General features: G+C 40.6%; 1 protein-coding gene across 3 annotated transcripts in view; it reads right to left on the bottom strand.

The window, feature by feature from the left end:
- The window catches only part of NRG3 (neuregulin 3), a 1,349,256-nt gene that overhangs the window by 145,379 nt on the left and 1,187,731 nt on the right, over positions 1-16,146 (bottom strand). For all 3 annotated transcript variants that reach the window (XM_075217161.1, XM_075217160.1, XM_075217162.1), the window contains exons 5-6: positions 12,935-13,037; positions 5,652-5,778 (exon numbers count right to left, since the gene is read on the bottom strand). In XM_075217161.1, the coding sequence (XP_075073262.1) occupies positions 5,652-5,778; positions 12,935-13,037 (230 nt within the window). The remainder of the gene's footprint in view (positions 1-5,651; positions 5,779-12,934; positions 13,038-16,146) is intronic.

Below are 16,146 nucleotides of genomic sequence, written 5' to 3'. Positions count from 1 at the left end.
ACACAACCTACAGAACACTCAACAGACCTGCCAGAACAAAAGGGGGGGAGCGCAGTTTCCCCCAACTGTTAAGAGGGAGATTTTACGCTAAGTACAAAAATCTAGTTCTCTTACATATACAGTTGGGGGACACTGCTCACCTTGGGGACGTTCCAAAGCTGCCCCTAGGGGCGAGTATAGTCAGATTGAGCTGCATGTAACACTTTACGTGCAAAATCTGCGTCTTTGGATGCAAATATGTGGAAGCTGTAAATTCTAGTGAACGTATGAACGGAAGACCAGGTAGCTGCTCTACACAACTGCTCAAATGAGGCCCAATGTCGCACCACCCAAGACACACTAACTGACCTAGTAGAATGAGCCGCAAGCCCATCGGGAACAGGAGAACCCTTCGACAAATAAGCCTGACGAGTAGTTGCCATAATCCATTTGGCTATTGTTTGTCTAGTGGCTGGCCAGCCACAATTACGAGCATCATACAACAGTATGAGGGCGATAGTCTTCCTAATGGAAGCTGTAAGGTCCACATAGATCCGATAGGCTCTAACCACATCCAGAGGTATAACCGAACTCCGACTACTGGATGAAGAATCGTGAGACAATGCAGGAATAACAATGTCCTGATTAACATAAAATCACAAGACTACTTTTGGCTGAAAAGATGGCCTGGTACGCAAAACAGCACTGTTGTCTGCCGCTATTGAAAATGAGAAAAGGAGAACGGTAGAAAAGAGACGCCAACTCAGACACACGCCTGTCTGGGAAAATAGTCAATAAGAACGATACATTTCATTTAAGAAGTTTCAAGATATGGACTCCAGTGGTTTGAACGGCGACTTCTGTAAAGCCATTAACACCAAGTTGGGGTTCAATAGAGCCACCAGAGGAACAAAAAGGTGGTTGAACATGAAGAACCCACTGAAAAAATGTCTGAATATCTGGCATCAGTACCAACCTTCTTTGGAAATAAATAGACAAAGCGGAAATCTGAACCTTTGGCCAAAACTTCCTGCAGGAAATCTAGCACCCTAGCCAACTGGAAGGAAGCAGTTGTTACTCATTTCGTCGCAGACCAACCAATACTTGCTTTTTATACACAATGATAGTTCCTAGAAGATGTGTATTAACAAGCTTTGATGATCAACCTGGATGACCCTTTCTGACAGACCCCTCTAAGAATCAAGGATTCAACCGTCAAGCCGTCAAAGGTAGCCATGCTAGGTCCTGATGGAAAAATGGACCGAGGCTGAGAAGAGCTTCCCTGAGTGGAAGACGCCAAGGAGGGGAAATTCTTATGGCCGAGAAGATCTTCGTACCAAGATCTTCTCGGCCAGTCTGGTGTCAAAAGAATTATTACACCCCTTTCGAATGTGATCTTTTTTAAGTTCTGAGGCAAAATTGAAATTGGAGGAAATAGATACACTAGACTGAACCTCCAGGGCACCGTCATAACATCGACTAAAATCACCTGAGGGTCTCTCATTCTGGCACAATAACTGTCCACCTTGTGGTTCAAATGAGAGGCCATCATGTCAATCTCTGGCTGACCCCACCTCTGAATAATCTGGGCAAACACTTTCGGATGTAGGGACCATACCCCCAGATGTAAAGCATGCTGACTCAGGCTTCTGAATTGTCCACCCCTGGTATGAAAACTGCTGAAATGACAGGAACCTGCTGTGCCACCCAAGTTATGATCTTGGCAATTACTCTCATGGCCAGGGAACTCTTTGTTCCCCCCCCTGGTGATGGATGTACGCCACCGGCGTGGCATTGACTGAAAATTGGATCTGAATAGGTCTGTTCCACAGCTTGAGCTGCATCTGGATCAGAGCATTGTACACTGCCCTTAATTTGAGAACATTGATGGGCATTCTTGCCTCCTCCCAAATCCATAGACCGTACAATCTCAGATCCAAGGTCACTGCCCCCCAGCCTAATAGGCTGGTGTCTGTTGTCACAATTGTCCATTCCCAAACTGAGAAGGGATATTCCAGGTTGAGATTCTTTGCTCGTAACCGCCAAACCAAGGACTGACAAGTCGCTGGTGAGAGACAAATAAAAAAATTGTATTTCCAGGTGAGGCTCTCACGGCTTTCATTTGAAGAGGATTTCGTGTCGGAAGGGTCGTGAATGAAAATGAGCAAACTGTGCTGCCTTGAAACAGGACATCACATGTCACATCAGCTTCATACAATGAAGGATGGATAGGCGCTTGAGGGACAGCAAGAGTTTACTTGGAGTTTGATCTTCTGCATCTTACCCGGCATCTCATGTCGAGCAAAAGACAGAAGACCATGCGTTGAGTAGAAACCAGATTGGACTTCTTGCCATTGATTACCCAGCCATGGGAATAAAACATCTTTGCATGAGGTCCAAATGATCCCAAAGGCGAGCGGCTGAATCTGCTTTGATAAAAGGATCGTCTAGATATGGCAAGATAGTCACCCCTTGTTGACTTAACCGTGCCGCCATGACATTCATGAATAACCTTGGTGCTATGGCCTGCCCGAATGGGAGTGCTCTGAATTGGAAGTGGCACTGGTTCACCGCAAATCGGAGGAGGCTGTGGTGACTGGTCCATATGGGAATATGAAGATAAGCATCCTTAATATCCAATGATGCTAGAAACTCGTTCTTTCCCATTGAATTGATAACCGACCGAATGGATTCCATCCAAAATGGGTTCTCTCAAGCGCATTATGAGAGATTTTAGATTTAGAATGGGACGAAAAATCAGATCTGGTTTCTGTGCCAGAAAGATGTGGGAGTAATAACCCAACACTCATTGCTCCTCTGGAACTAGAACAATGACTGCTGCTGCTAACAAGAACTGAATGGCACCCATAAGTGCCACTCTCCTGGTCTCGTCTCTTGGTAAGGGAGTGGACAGAAAACGCTGTGGTGGCATGCTTAAGAGGTCTATCATGTACCCTATGTCCACAACCCAACTTACCCAGTTGTCTGTGGTAGAACTGAACCACTGATCCCAAAAGATTAGCAGTTGAGCTCCCACCACTGAAGTGGTGGTGTAATAAATCATGCTGATTGCTTGTCAATCTGCTTGGCACCAGAACGTCATCCCATCCAAGCTTGTCAACCTCCCTGAGCTGCCCCCTGCATGGCATAAGATAGATCCCCTCAATGAGGCACCCCTTGTTTTCCCAACAAAATGAAATGAGCAAAATCTTCTGCCATTTTGTTTTGGGAACAAGCATCGGCAGAAGTAAACTTTTACCTCCCGTGGCCTGGGAGATGAACTTTCCCAAGACTGTGCCAAATAAACCGGAACCTTCATATGGCAGGGCCTCCAGAGCTTTCTTGAATTCGGCGTCCGCCTCCAAAGATCGAAGGCAGAGGGTGCGTCTGAAGGAAGCCCTGGATAAACCCTGATCTGCGTCCAAAACCGCATCCTCCAGTAAATCAACAGCATCCTTAATCTTAAATGCTAGTGGGGATAATTAGGACCTGCCATATCAGATTGGAACCCATCGCACAGAGTGAGGGCCCATTTTTCCACGGCTTTAACCACTAACGCCGTTGCCATAATAGGGAGGAACGAAACACCAGATAAATAAATGGATTTTAACAACCCCCTCATCTCCTGTCCATGCTGACATTCAAATTTAAAGCACTCAGAAGAGGAATAATGGTTGCCTTAGCCAAATGCGTGATGGGAGCATACACACTTGGGTGTGTCTCCCATGATGCCACCTCCAGCTCTGTGGACTGTGTTGCCTGAGAAAGGCTAGTTAAAACATCAGCACCTACCATTTCAGAACATGCAGCGTCTCTTTTGAGATCCACAATGGACCGTGCCAGTTCTCTAGCCCAAGCCGATACCACCACATCAACGGAGTCCCCAGATGAATACTGACTCGGGTCCTCAGACTCACAGGCCGTGCAGAGACCATCCGGGTCTGACCGTTCACCAGGAATTTTGGATTGGCACCTGGAACAGGTGGAATACGTTACAGAACCGTTTCCGGCAGTTTTGGACCTGAAACTTGTCCCTCTTTCTGACATAATAGATACAGAAAGAGAAAATAGCAGAGCACACAGACTGCAGAAAACAGTCCAACACAGGGAGTGATCTGCAGTAAACACAATCTGATCTGTGAGGTAATACCACTAATTATATGAAAATATTAGTGTGTAGTGACATATGCAGAGACCCACTGTACTTTACTTATGACAAAAGAGTAGTACAGAAGAATAAAATGTGCAACGGAAACAGTAACAGTCACATCAGAAAGCATTATCTAACAAATGTGTATGCATATAAACTAGATAATCTGTGCAGGGACTTTTTTTTTTAAGACTGACAGAGTTGTAATGTCAGTTAGAAAAACCATTAGAAAAGCCAGAGAAAAAGTGAGGAATACAATTACAATGAAGCTCCTAATTCCCATTAGTCAGCTTCACAAAATCGTACCTGTATGCAGAAAAACTGGTGGGAACTGTGATAACAACAGTTCTCTACAAGTAAACTTGCCCCTGCTACCTGCATGTCCAGTCGCTGTCCTGTTCTCAGCAGTGTCACTGGAACAGGTGCTGGCTTAGACTGTCGGCAGCACCGTCTCTCCGCTGTGCAAGGAAAGACTGGTGCTGCGGCCGCGGCTCCCAGTGCAGCCTGTACTCACTCTGCCCTGGACAGGAGCTGGGTTCCTGGACATTATTATAGTGTCATGTAACCGGGAGCCCACACTACCTCAGAGAGGGTGGAACTAAGGCGCTGTCAGCGCTCTCCCTGAGTAAAGCCGCGACATTCACAGTATGAATGCCACAATGATGACGCTAAAAATAAACCTATTTTAAATAAAAATTAAGACTAGACTAAAAAGTGTGCATTGCTCGTTAAGCACTATTAACAAAACTGAGAGCTTCCTGCTGGATGGGGCTAGACAAGTTTTTAGTGCCATTACTCCCACAGAGCTCTCTATACCCCAAGGTGGACATTGTACCCCAACTGTATGTGCAAGAGAAATAGCCTTGTTTAATAAATTGATGGCAATGGGGGGTTGGTGAGCGCTCCTCTATATGGTGATGAGAGATGGGGGCTGCTTAGGGGGATGAAATACAATATATATTGAACCGAAAACTACTCTTCATGGATGGGCCACTACTTATGAGCCAGTGCTGGGTGCTTGTTCTCTGGGCTATACTCTGCAAGTCAGTCCCTGATAACAACAATCCTTTAGTCATGCAGCTGCCACAGATATTGCCTATATTCTACGCTAATGAAATATGCAAATACATGTACATTCTTGCTATTTCATCTGTAAACTATTAGTTACAATAAAATACTTTTCTCACTAATGTGTGGTTTAACTAGTGTGTTTGTCTTTCACCAAATCATCCACTTACAGATGGAACAATTTTATTACTATACTCATTTCAATTTTGTGGGTAGTGTAACAGTGTTCATAAAAATGTTTGCATGGCCTGCCAATGTTCTAATATATCACATTCACATACACAATATATGTAAATATGATGTGTGTTATTCCCCACATGGTATTCCTCTGTAATTCATTCAAGTCTATTAGAGAAGATTAAGCCATATGTACACAGATGCAGAGATCTGCTGTTGTATTGGGTAAGCCACAAATAGAAAAATCATAGCAGCATATGAAACGGATTATACTTACAGTATGCAGTTGAACTCTGTTTTCTCCAAAACTCTTTGCTTTTGATAACAAACTGGAAGCATTGAGACTATAGTGTTTCCAATTGTGCATTTCTTTCAGCTGTTCTTTAATTATTTTTGTTTGTCTTCTACAGATAAAATAACAAATACATATAAGTTTTCATTTTCAGAACCTAATTTAAGAAAATTATAATTGCTAAGGACTTTAACCTGGAATGAAATTGAGAATTGATATACAGTCATGGCCAAAAGTTTTGAGAATGACACAAATATTATTTTTCACAAAGTCTGCTGATTGGTTTTATGATGGCAATTTGCATATACTCCAGAATGTCATGAAGAGTGATCAGATGCATTGCAATTAATTACAAAGTCCCTCTTTGCAATGTCAATGAACTTTATCCAAAAACAACATTTCCATTGCATTTTAGGCCGGCCACAAAAGAACCTGCTGATATCAGAACAGTGATTCTCTTGTTAACACAGGTGAGAGTGTTGAAACAGACAAGGCTGGAGATCACTCTGTCATGCTGATTGAGTTACAATAACAGACTGTAAGCTTTAAAAGGAGGGTGGTGCTTGAAATCATTATTCTTCCTCTGTTAACCATGGTTACCTGCAAGGAAACGTGCAGTCAACATTGCTTTGCACAATAAGGGCTTCACAGGCAAGGATATTGCTGCTAGTAAGATGGCACCTAAATCAACCATTTATCAGATCATCAAGAACTACAAGGAGAGAGGTTCAATAGTTGTAAAGAAGGCTTCAGGGCACCCTAGAACGTCCAGCAAGCGCCAGGGCCATCTCCTAAAGTATATTCAGCTGTGGGATCAGGGCACAACCAGTGCAGAGCTTGCTCAGGAATAGCAGCAGGCAGATGTGAGTGCATCTGCATGCACAGTGAGGCGAAGACTTTTTGAGGATGACCTTTTGTCAAGAAGGCCAGCAAAGAAGCCACTTCTATCCAGGGAAAATCAGGGACAGACTGAATCTGCAAAAGGTACAGGGATTGGACTGCTGAGGACTGTGGTAAAGTCATTCTCTCTGATGAATCCCCATTCAGATAGTTTGGGGCATCTGGAAAAACACTTGTCTGGAGAAGGAATGGTGAGCAGTATCATCAGTCCTGTCATGCCAACAGTAAAGCATCCTGAGACCATTCATGTGTGGGGTTGCTTCTCAGAATTTTGCTTAAGAACACAGCCATGAATAGAGAATGGCACCAAAACATCCTCAAAGAGCAACTTCTCCCAACCATCCAAGAACAGTTTGCCCTTTCCAGCATGATGGAGTATCTTGCCATGAGGTAAAAGTGATAACTAATTGGCTCAGGGATCAAAACATCGAAATTGGACAGGAAACTCCCCAGACCTTAATCCCATTGAGAACTTGTGATCAATTGTTAAGAGGCGGATGGACAAAAAAAACCCACAAATTCTGACAAACTCCAAGCATTGATTAGGCAAGAATGGGCAGCCATCTGTCAGTATGTGGCCCAGAAGCTCATTGAAAGCATTCCAAGGCGAATTTCAGAGGTCTTCAAAAACAGGGTCAACTCTGCAAATATTAACTCATTACCTAAACTGAAAGTAATTGTCAATAAAAGCCTTTGACACCTGAAATGCTTGTCATTTTACTTCAGTATACCATAGCAACATCTGACCAAAAGGTGTAAAAAACACTATAGCAGCAAACTTTGTGAAAACCAATACTTGTGTCATTCTCAAAACTTTTGCCCGTGACTGTAGACACATCACAACATATATGTCATATCTGGACAACAATGGTAGGTTATAATAAAGATAATTTGTACATTTGCCAGCTGCATTGACCCTCCATGGCTGTATGGGGCAAAAAGATAATCAATACTTTACTAGCAGTGCAAGAATGTATTTACACAAACCTTTATGTCTGCAGCAGAGAGCCTAGTTCAAGAGTATCTTTCTCTGGGCCTAATACAAGATTAATCTGTCACAAATTTTTTTTTACATTATTTGTGCTATATCGAAGTTATCTGTTACTCATGAGCACTCTGAACCAATAACTCTTAGAAAATTATGAATTCAAATTACCCTCAAAATTTAGCTTATTGTTAGTAATTACAATAGAACTTGCATCAATATAGTGAATGTTATAGGTTTATCCCCAAATATGATTAACTGTAGTCAGCACAAAATAAAAAGGAATCTAAATTTGTCAGGTATACTATTTATGTTTGTAAATATCATATCCCTGTAGCAGAAAACACAGCAGTCTTTAGAGAAAGTAATACTATACCTTTAAGTACAAGTAGTAGGAAGTGCAAGGATTAGTTAGGGTGTTAGAGACAGAGAACTAAGCCAAAGAAGGTAATACTCCAGGACCCGGGGGTCAAGGTCAAAGAGGGATATCCTCATCATTCAGGTTTTAAAGCCAGAGAGGATAGTCACCAGAGAGCCAATGATCAAACAGGCAACCAAGTAACAACAAGATCCAGAGTGCTTATTCAAGGAGAGAAGTTCAATAAACTTGCAGTGTGTTGTTGCCAGGAAGATGCTTAAATAGGCCTGATATAAGCCTCAGGTGCAGGCAAATAATTACTAGTAGCAGGTCATTGGGACATTTTTTGACACAGGTTTACACAGATAATATGAAAAGGTTATTAACTGAGCCTGCGGCTGTCAGCTGGATTCTGCAGTGCAGCATCTTAGCAGAGGTATCAGGTAATTTTAGAAACCCTGTGAAAGCACCAGCGGAGCAGACATGCCATGCTGGAGAAGAAGCATGATCTCAGAGGATATGAAAGTCGTGGACCAACTGCAGGGTAGGTTAGAAAGTTATAATGAGCATGATGGCCCAAGTGGAAAACAGCAATGAGTCATGACTCATGAATATCTTATGTGGGTTCCCAGAACATTTCAGTCACAGTTTAGCATTTTCACTTGACCAGATTTGTCCTTGGTGATGTTCTTTCACCCTGCAGGAATCCATGATGCCCTACACAATATACTCCAGATCACTTCTAATGTTCTACCGCCTATTCAAGGCTTTAGGGACAGATATGCAAGTTTGAGCAATGACACTGAAAGCATTTTTAAAATGAAGTTTTTGACCTAAATGTAACTGGAAAGTTTATTCATGATCTGAATAGGACCAATTTAGTAATCTGCTAACTTGGGCATAAATTGTCACAAACTCTCCACAAACAAAGATTGTTTTGTGGAGAGCCTCCTGGCCTACTTGGTAAAAATACAGCGCAGTTTGAGTCTTGTCTGCTTGGCAGAGAACTGTTGATCTCTCTGTAGAACTTGGAGTAAGGTTTGGTGAATCTCATGAAAGGTTAGATGCATCTAAGAAATAGCTGATATATGTTCTGAGGTACTTCTTCATGGTTAAACCCTCCGTTTGTCCACTTGAATGTGGATGGTTGGTAGTGGATAAATATCTTTTTATTTGGAGAATATTACAGAAAGTTGTCCAGAACGGTACAGTAAATTCAGTACCTTGGTTAAATACCATATCCTCTCGGCAATCATCTGTGTGAGCTAGGACCAAACCCTGTGGTAAATGCTTTCTTTATAATGGTGAATGCTTGCTAACCATTTAAAATTGTGAGTGGATCAGTCATTTAATGGGAGCCACAATTTTAGAAAGATTCCAGGTAAAGTGGCAGCAATAGTTGGCAAAGCCAATAAAGTATTGCACTGCCTTAACTTCTTTGGTTATAGGCCAGGCATTAATGGCTTTGTTTATCAAAGGAAGTCTATGTTAACAATTAACATAAAAAGATCAAAATTCTTTTTAGTCATTTACTGGGATTCCTTTAACCACTGAAGATGTTAATAACTCACACAGACCTGGATGGCTAACGTAACACCTCTGGCCCACAAACTAACATATTTTAACACCTATGGTCTTTGTCAAAGCATATGGGGACATTAAACCAGCTCCATCTTTTATGGAACAGATAGCCAGAATCAAAATTATTGCTAACCTAATTAATGTTGGGTTCCGGCAAAAAAAATGTAATTTCATATGAACTTTGACATGTTACCATATCAATCATCCAATCCACAGCTTCATTATTATGTAAATTAAGTTTAAAATATACTTTGCAATTTAGGGCCAGATGGAATGATTCATACATAGGTCAATCAAATTCACTGGCCTTAGAGTACAATAAATGTCATGAAGGTCATATACATGGAACCAGGTAAAACCCTTCATGGTATCTCTGCAATTTAAATAATGTTTACACATATACAGAAATTAATTTGAAACTATTTATTCTTAGTTATTGCACCAAAGTATATATTGCAGCATTAAAGTCTGAAATACAAGAATTAGAACTCCAGTCCTGATAATAGGAGAACAGGAGTTCAGCAAACGTATTATCCAGAAATATTCCCATAGAGCCAGAATCAATAATGGCTGTGATGTTTATCATGTTGTTCTGGACTTTGATGTGCAGGGCTAAGGAAGCATAGAATGGTGGCTGAAAGTTGAACAAATTTTGTTTTTGCCACAAAGGGGGCTCTGGTGCAGTAGATGCTCCCTACTAGAACAGTATATGCAGAGTGTGCATTAGATGGTGATTTTGTTTTTGCACCATTAGAGGGCCACAGGCATCACCAATTTGCATGAGTCCATCTTTTGGTAATAGTAGACACTAGAGTGGCACGAAAAACTTAGATGGTAAGAAGATGCAGGGTGACGTATCTTGCATCAAATTTGTATGTGCCTGCATTTACTAAATAATTTGAATTTACAAAGGTATCGGGATATTGCTATATGCAGAATCCATTTTTACTGCCATTTTATTCTTTCAGGTCTCTAGGATTTATGTTTTTTAATTAGGTTGCAAAATTTCAGTAGCAGGAACACACAGGATAAATATTTACTGAAGGGATACTGTACATTTAAGTAAAGAGAATGAGTCTAAGATTTCAAGTAGTAGCAAGTCCAGTGATCAGCCAGGGCTTCAGAGTCAGAGAAGGTAATCGTTCCAGAGTCATGGGTCAAAGCCAAAGAAGGTAATTTTCTGAGAGCCAAGGGTCAGAGCCAGAGAGGGTAATCATTAGAGAGCAAGGGGTCAAGTCCAGAGAGGGTAGTCTTGCCTTATTGAAAAAGAGGCATGATCCCAAACTTCTACCCCTGTGTGCAAACAGTGAAGATCTCAGAGTATATGAGACTAGTAGACCAATTGCATGGTAAGTCATGGACTGAACTAGCATGAGATCTGAGATCTGATACAGATGTGGAGCTATGGTGTTATGGTGCTAAAGCAATAAAAATGCTTTAGAAGTGGTAGGGGAAAATGTTTAACAATAATTTAAATCAGTGTTTCCCACACCTGGTACTCAGGGACCACTTACTGCATGTTTTCCATATTTCCTTGCGGGAGCACAGTTCTATTCATTACTTACACAGTAAAAGGTCCACAGGTGGTACTAATTATTCACTTGTGACCTGGAAAACCTGCACTGTTCGTGCTCCCTGAGGACTGGATTTGGGAAAGTCCGATTTAAATAATAGTCACGCTTGTTGTGGAAAAATTTACTTAATTGTATTGATAATGTCCTAAATAAAACACATGTAGCTGGCTCTACGAAACCATTTCCAAAACAAATTTTAAAATGAAATATCTAAAACTAATACACATTAAACAAATGATGGAGTACACATCCACTTATTATAAAAGAACAGTAATATATTTGAAATAAAGGTTACACATCTGCCTATTCTCAGACTACCTGCTGCTAGGGTCTTGTTAAGAATATCTCATACATATTATGTATTAAATAATATATTATTCACATATCTTATTTTACAATATTGAGTTATTGTTACGCTGACGGTCTGTTTACAAACTCACAGAACTAGTAGGCGGAGGTCTTCACCTTTAGCAGCCGCCTTTCCCATAGAGCTTTATACGCTCACCGGTACTCAGATGCCCCCAGTACTTAACTCCAGATGTAGTGTAAATTTGTAATACAAAAGCAAAGCGGCAGGCCAGGAGGCAGCATAGATGGTAGCGGATGGTCAGACAAAGTCAGAGGTCACTAGCAAGCAGAATAATCAGGTAACACGCCAAAGGTCAGGGTCACTAGCAATACAGCGGGGTCCAAGGTACAGACAAACGAATCAGGGTCACAGGCAAGCAGGCAGGGGTCATACACAGAAGTTCAATCCAGAAGGTATACACCAAACAGCACAGGAGCAGGTTAGCAGACAGGGAACTGGAAGCTATAACCGGCACTGAGGCTCAGACCTCACTGCCTTAAATAGTACTAAGAGCCAATCAGAACAGAGGAGAACAGGGCTGACAATCAGCCTCAGGAGGCTGCTAATTAATACTAGCTAGAACTGGCATAGGTAATAACAAACCAGGAAGCATGTATAAAAATATAAATTAACCAGTTAAAATCAAGTAGTTTTTTTCAGAAAATCTAAAATCTAATGTTCTCATAGTCTAATATTTTATTTTTTTGCATAACCTGTACTGGAAAACGTCATGAGTTAAATAAGACGTGAGCATATAAAATTACTTTGATTTGTACTGTTTTACCCAGATTACTTTTTCCTGATTAATGTCCCAGCAATGGTTCCCATTGATTGCATTAAGACTTAAAGAAACACATAGCTAAGTTAAAGATATTATATACAATGAAAAGTTTTTAGGTAAATTGCAATGCAGCACTTTTCTGCTTTTGAAAATGCGAAATTCCATGTGCCAAATTTGACTTCTATAATCTCACTGATAAAGTTAACTGCAACTGGATATGAACTTTTAAACCTTAGCTAATTTGGTCCCCATTATCTTAACAAAATGGAAGTTAAAATGAAAAAAAAAAAAAAAAAGAAAATGGAAAAACAAATACTTGTAAAAACATCAATGCATTGAATTAGCAATACAAATACAAGGATCAACTCTAACACACTGAACTTATTACAATCACAATAATCGCCACACAAAAACAAAAGGCATTCCTTGTCGAAAATTGTTTCTAGTCTAGAACTGATAAATAGAATAACACTACATATAGCATCCCAAATATTATGATATCTTGATAAGTTTGGTTAGGTACTTAATTGTTACAAGAAAAGAGATTAATATTTGTATGACAATAATTTTAAACCTGTTTTTCCATATTTAATAATAAGGATATTTTTAGGCAACAGATTGCACTGAAAGAGTGCAAAACTATAATATACCGTAACCCATGGCAATTAGATTTAATCAGCAAATACACTGTGCTTAACTCTTCAAAGCACTATAACCCAAAACCAAATAACGCATCTTACTTTGTCCTGCAGTAGAATGCTGCACAAATCAAACCCACAGCTACAATGGCAAAGATGATGCAGGAGATTGACAGGATCTGCTGTTGGTACACCTCTTCACTCTCTGCAAGCAAGACGACATTTATTTTCAAAAAGGTGAATTGTTTTACAATAAGCACATGAAAGTGGTTTTACTTCCTGGAATTCTGTGAATAAGTTAAACTCTGAAGAAGAAATGCAAAGCTGCAGTCTTGAATTTTTTAAAAGCAGGCTTTGTTTGCCTTTTAGAATACATATGCACTTGCATTCTACTTATTTTAATTATTTTGATAATGCATTGGAATGTTACAAGAATGAACAACGACTATGAGTCATTCTGCGAATTGCAAGGATAAAAGCACATTTACAGTGTATTCAAATCTAACACATTATGCAAAAATAAGATACAAGGAATGGAGATATCATTCACCATGTCTTCCAGCAACATTTTAGGATATTGTTTAATACATACAGCATGTATATGACCAACAATTCATGAACTTTTATGTGTTTGTGTAATATATATATATATATATATATATATATATATATATATATATATATATATATATATATATATTATATATATATTATATATATACATACATATACATATACATACACACATATATATATATACACACACATATATACATACACATATACACACACATACACCAATATCTTTATAATCTACATTAATTTCTCAAAGTATATTGACTTCCTATAGGCCACATGCATGTTAATGTATTGCGGGTGGCTTTAGAGATTTTTTTTTTTTACTTTTAAGGAACATATGAAAGTAATAAAAAGTATCATTTTGACAATGGTGGAACTGATGATCTTCTATAGGTAAGGAATGTTTTTGAAATGTAACATTTTTTATAATTTTATAGCCTTTGAATGGAAATCTGATTTGGAGTGTAATAATTGGCATGCTGTCTCCTGGGTCCTGACATGAACTCCTATGCAGCTGTAGGCAGTAGACACACTTAAAAGATCAGACTCCCATGCATCACTGCTTTGATGAAAAGTAAATTAAATAACCTATCTGAGACTTACTTTGGAAGACTTACTGTGTAACATCCCCATTTCCTTGACTAGGGTGTTTGTAGTAGTCTTTGTGCGTCCTGCCTGCAAATGGCCTCTTTATCTTGTATTCAGTTTTGCACAGTGCCTCCACCTTAGTGCAAGTACTGTAGGCTCTTCATGAGGTAGTGTTCTAGAGTTAGCAACACGAGAGACCAATAAACCCTCCATCCCCCTAATCTGAACCACAGGCACACACACAGGAAATATTATCACATCAAGTTGGTCATTAGAAGCCACTCTGGTACATTTATTAGTGAGACATGGACTTCAAACAAATGGTTACAGATAATTTGAAACAATACTTATTAGTAACTTATATATAACCTACACAGTCCTCACTAGTCTGATCTAGTGAAGAGATACCTTTATACCTTCTAATAACTATCTTCCAATATCTCTCTAACAGCGATAACTATCATTACCAGTACACACTAAACTTAAACTTCATCACAGCTGCTTTAACTTTGTAAACACATGCCATACAAGTTCATTTGGATGTTATGTAGAGGTATAGGTATATGAGTATGCAGTCTCTATAGAGTTTAAACACAATTAATTTCTTCTCTTACGCATACTTGCCTACTCTCCCAGAATCCCAGGTAGAGGGAGCGGGGCTATGGTGACGCGACAATGTCACCACGCCCTCCTCCTACCCCTGGCATAGGCAAACCGAGACCCCCCTCCAAGCCTCGAGCACTGTATAATTGAGGTGGCTGAACCCTGCCCCCGCCTTCACACGGCTCTGCTCGAAAAGAGAGCTGCATGCGCCTAACAGTAGTGCATGCAGCATTGCCCATGTATATTATGGGGATAGGGAGAGTTGGAGAGCGGCCAAGCACTCTCTAAAATTATAGCCACGCCCCCATGCATGCTGGTCACGCCCACTGGCGGCGTGGTGTGGAAACCCCCCCCCCCCCTCTGCAAATCCTGCGTTTGCCCCTGCCTGGGTACATGACTTCTTAAGGTTGGCATGTATGCTCTTACCCAGTTCGAATAAACATTCAAAGCATTCAGTGGCACTTAGCACAGAGCAACCTCACAGCTCTCTGTATTTGAATTTAGCACCGGTAATTTAACACAGTGGCACTTTGCAATATTGATCTCCTCCAATGAACAGTTAGCTTCTTCCAAGCAATTTGACAAAGCACGCTTTCTTGTCTGTCGTTATCCCAATTCCACACAAATGCAAACACAATGTACAAGCCCGCTGTGCACTCTATTCCTCTTATGCGTAATGCAGTTATATGTATTTCTCACAGATAGCAGATCATGCCAAAGTTAGTGCAGTTTCTCAGTTTAAACTCTCTCTTTCCCGTAGCTGACTGTCCCTGCACTTCCTTATTATTATGTCTCAGTCCAGCAAAAGGACTTAATACAACCTCCCTACCTGTTCCCTACCTGACCAATAATATGAATTAGTCCAATCATATTGTTAGGAGCCACGGTGGCCGCAGGCACCACCGCGACTCCTTGCTCTCCCTCCCGGTGTCCTGGTCGACATGACGACCGGGACGTCACTTATGGGTATTCGGCCAGGGCAACAGCCGGACGCCGAAGTTCTTCTTATTGCGCCCCGCCCATCAATATCAGCCGGGTGCATGTGCAGAATTCCTCACAGCCTGCGGGCTGATTAATATGTTTAATTAATTGATTAGCCTGCATCAGAGTGTAGTTTCAGGGCAAAGCCCTGATTGGCTGGTTCAAGTATTTAAGGCAGGGAGGGCTAGCTTAGCGCCCAAGACTTGGCTATTCTTTTCGTTCAACATATATTTCGACTGCTGATATTGTCTCTGATCGTGGCTCCCAGTTTGTTGCTCAGCTCTGGAAATCCTTCTGTACCCTTCTTGGAATCAAGATCAGTCTTTCATCCGCATACCACCCGCAATCTAATGGTCAAACTGAAAGGGTTAACCAATCCTTGGAGCAGTTCTTATGATTATACACCTCAGAATTTCACAATTGGTCTTCTCTGTTATCCTGGACAGAGTTTGCATATAATAACTCATGTAATTTTGGGTTCACCCCAGGTTCAATTCTTTGTATTCACTTAGGTCTGCTGGTATTCCAGAGATAAGTTCCACAGCTTCAGATCTCAAAATAAT

This window comes from Mixophyes fleayi, chromosome 6 (assembly GCF_038048845.1).
Source record: "Mixophyes fleayi isolate aMixFle1 chromosome 6, aMixFle1.hap1, whole genome shotgun sequence".
NCBI classification, from domain to species: domain Eukaryota; kingdom Metazoa; phylum Chordata; class Amphibia; order Anura; family Limnodynastidae; genus Mixophyes; species Mixophyes fleayi.
Note: the sequence above shows the minus strand (reverse complement) of the source record. Positions and strands in the feature narration are given on the sequence as shown.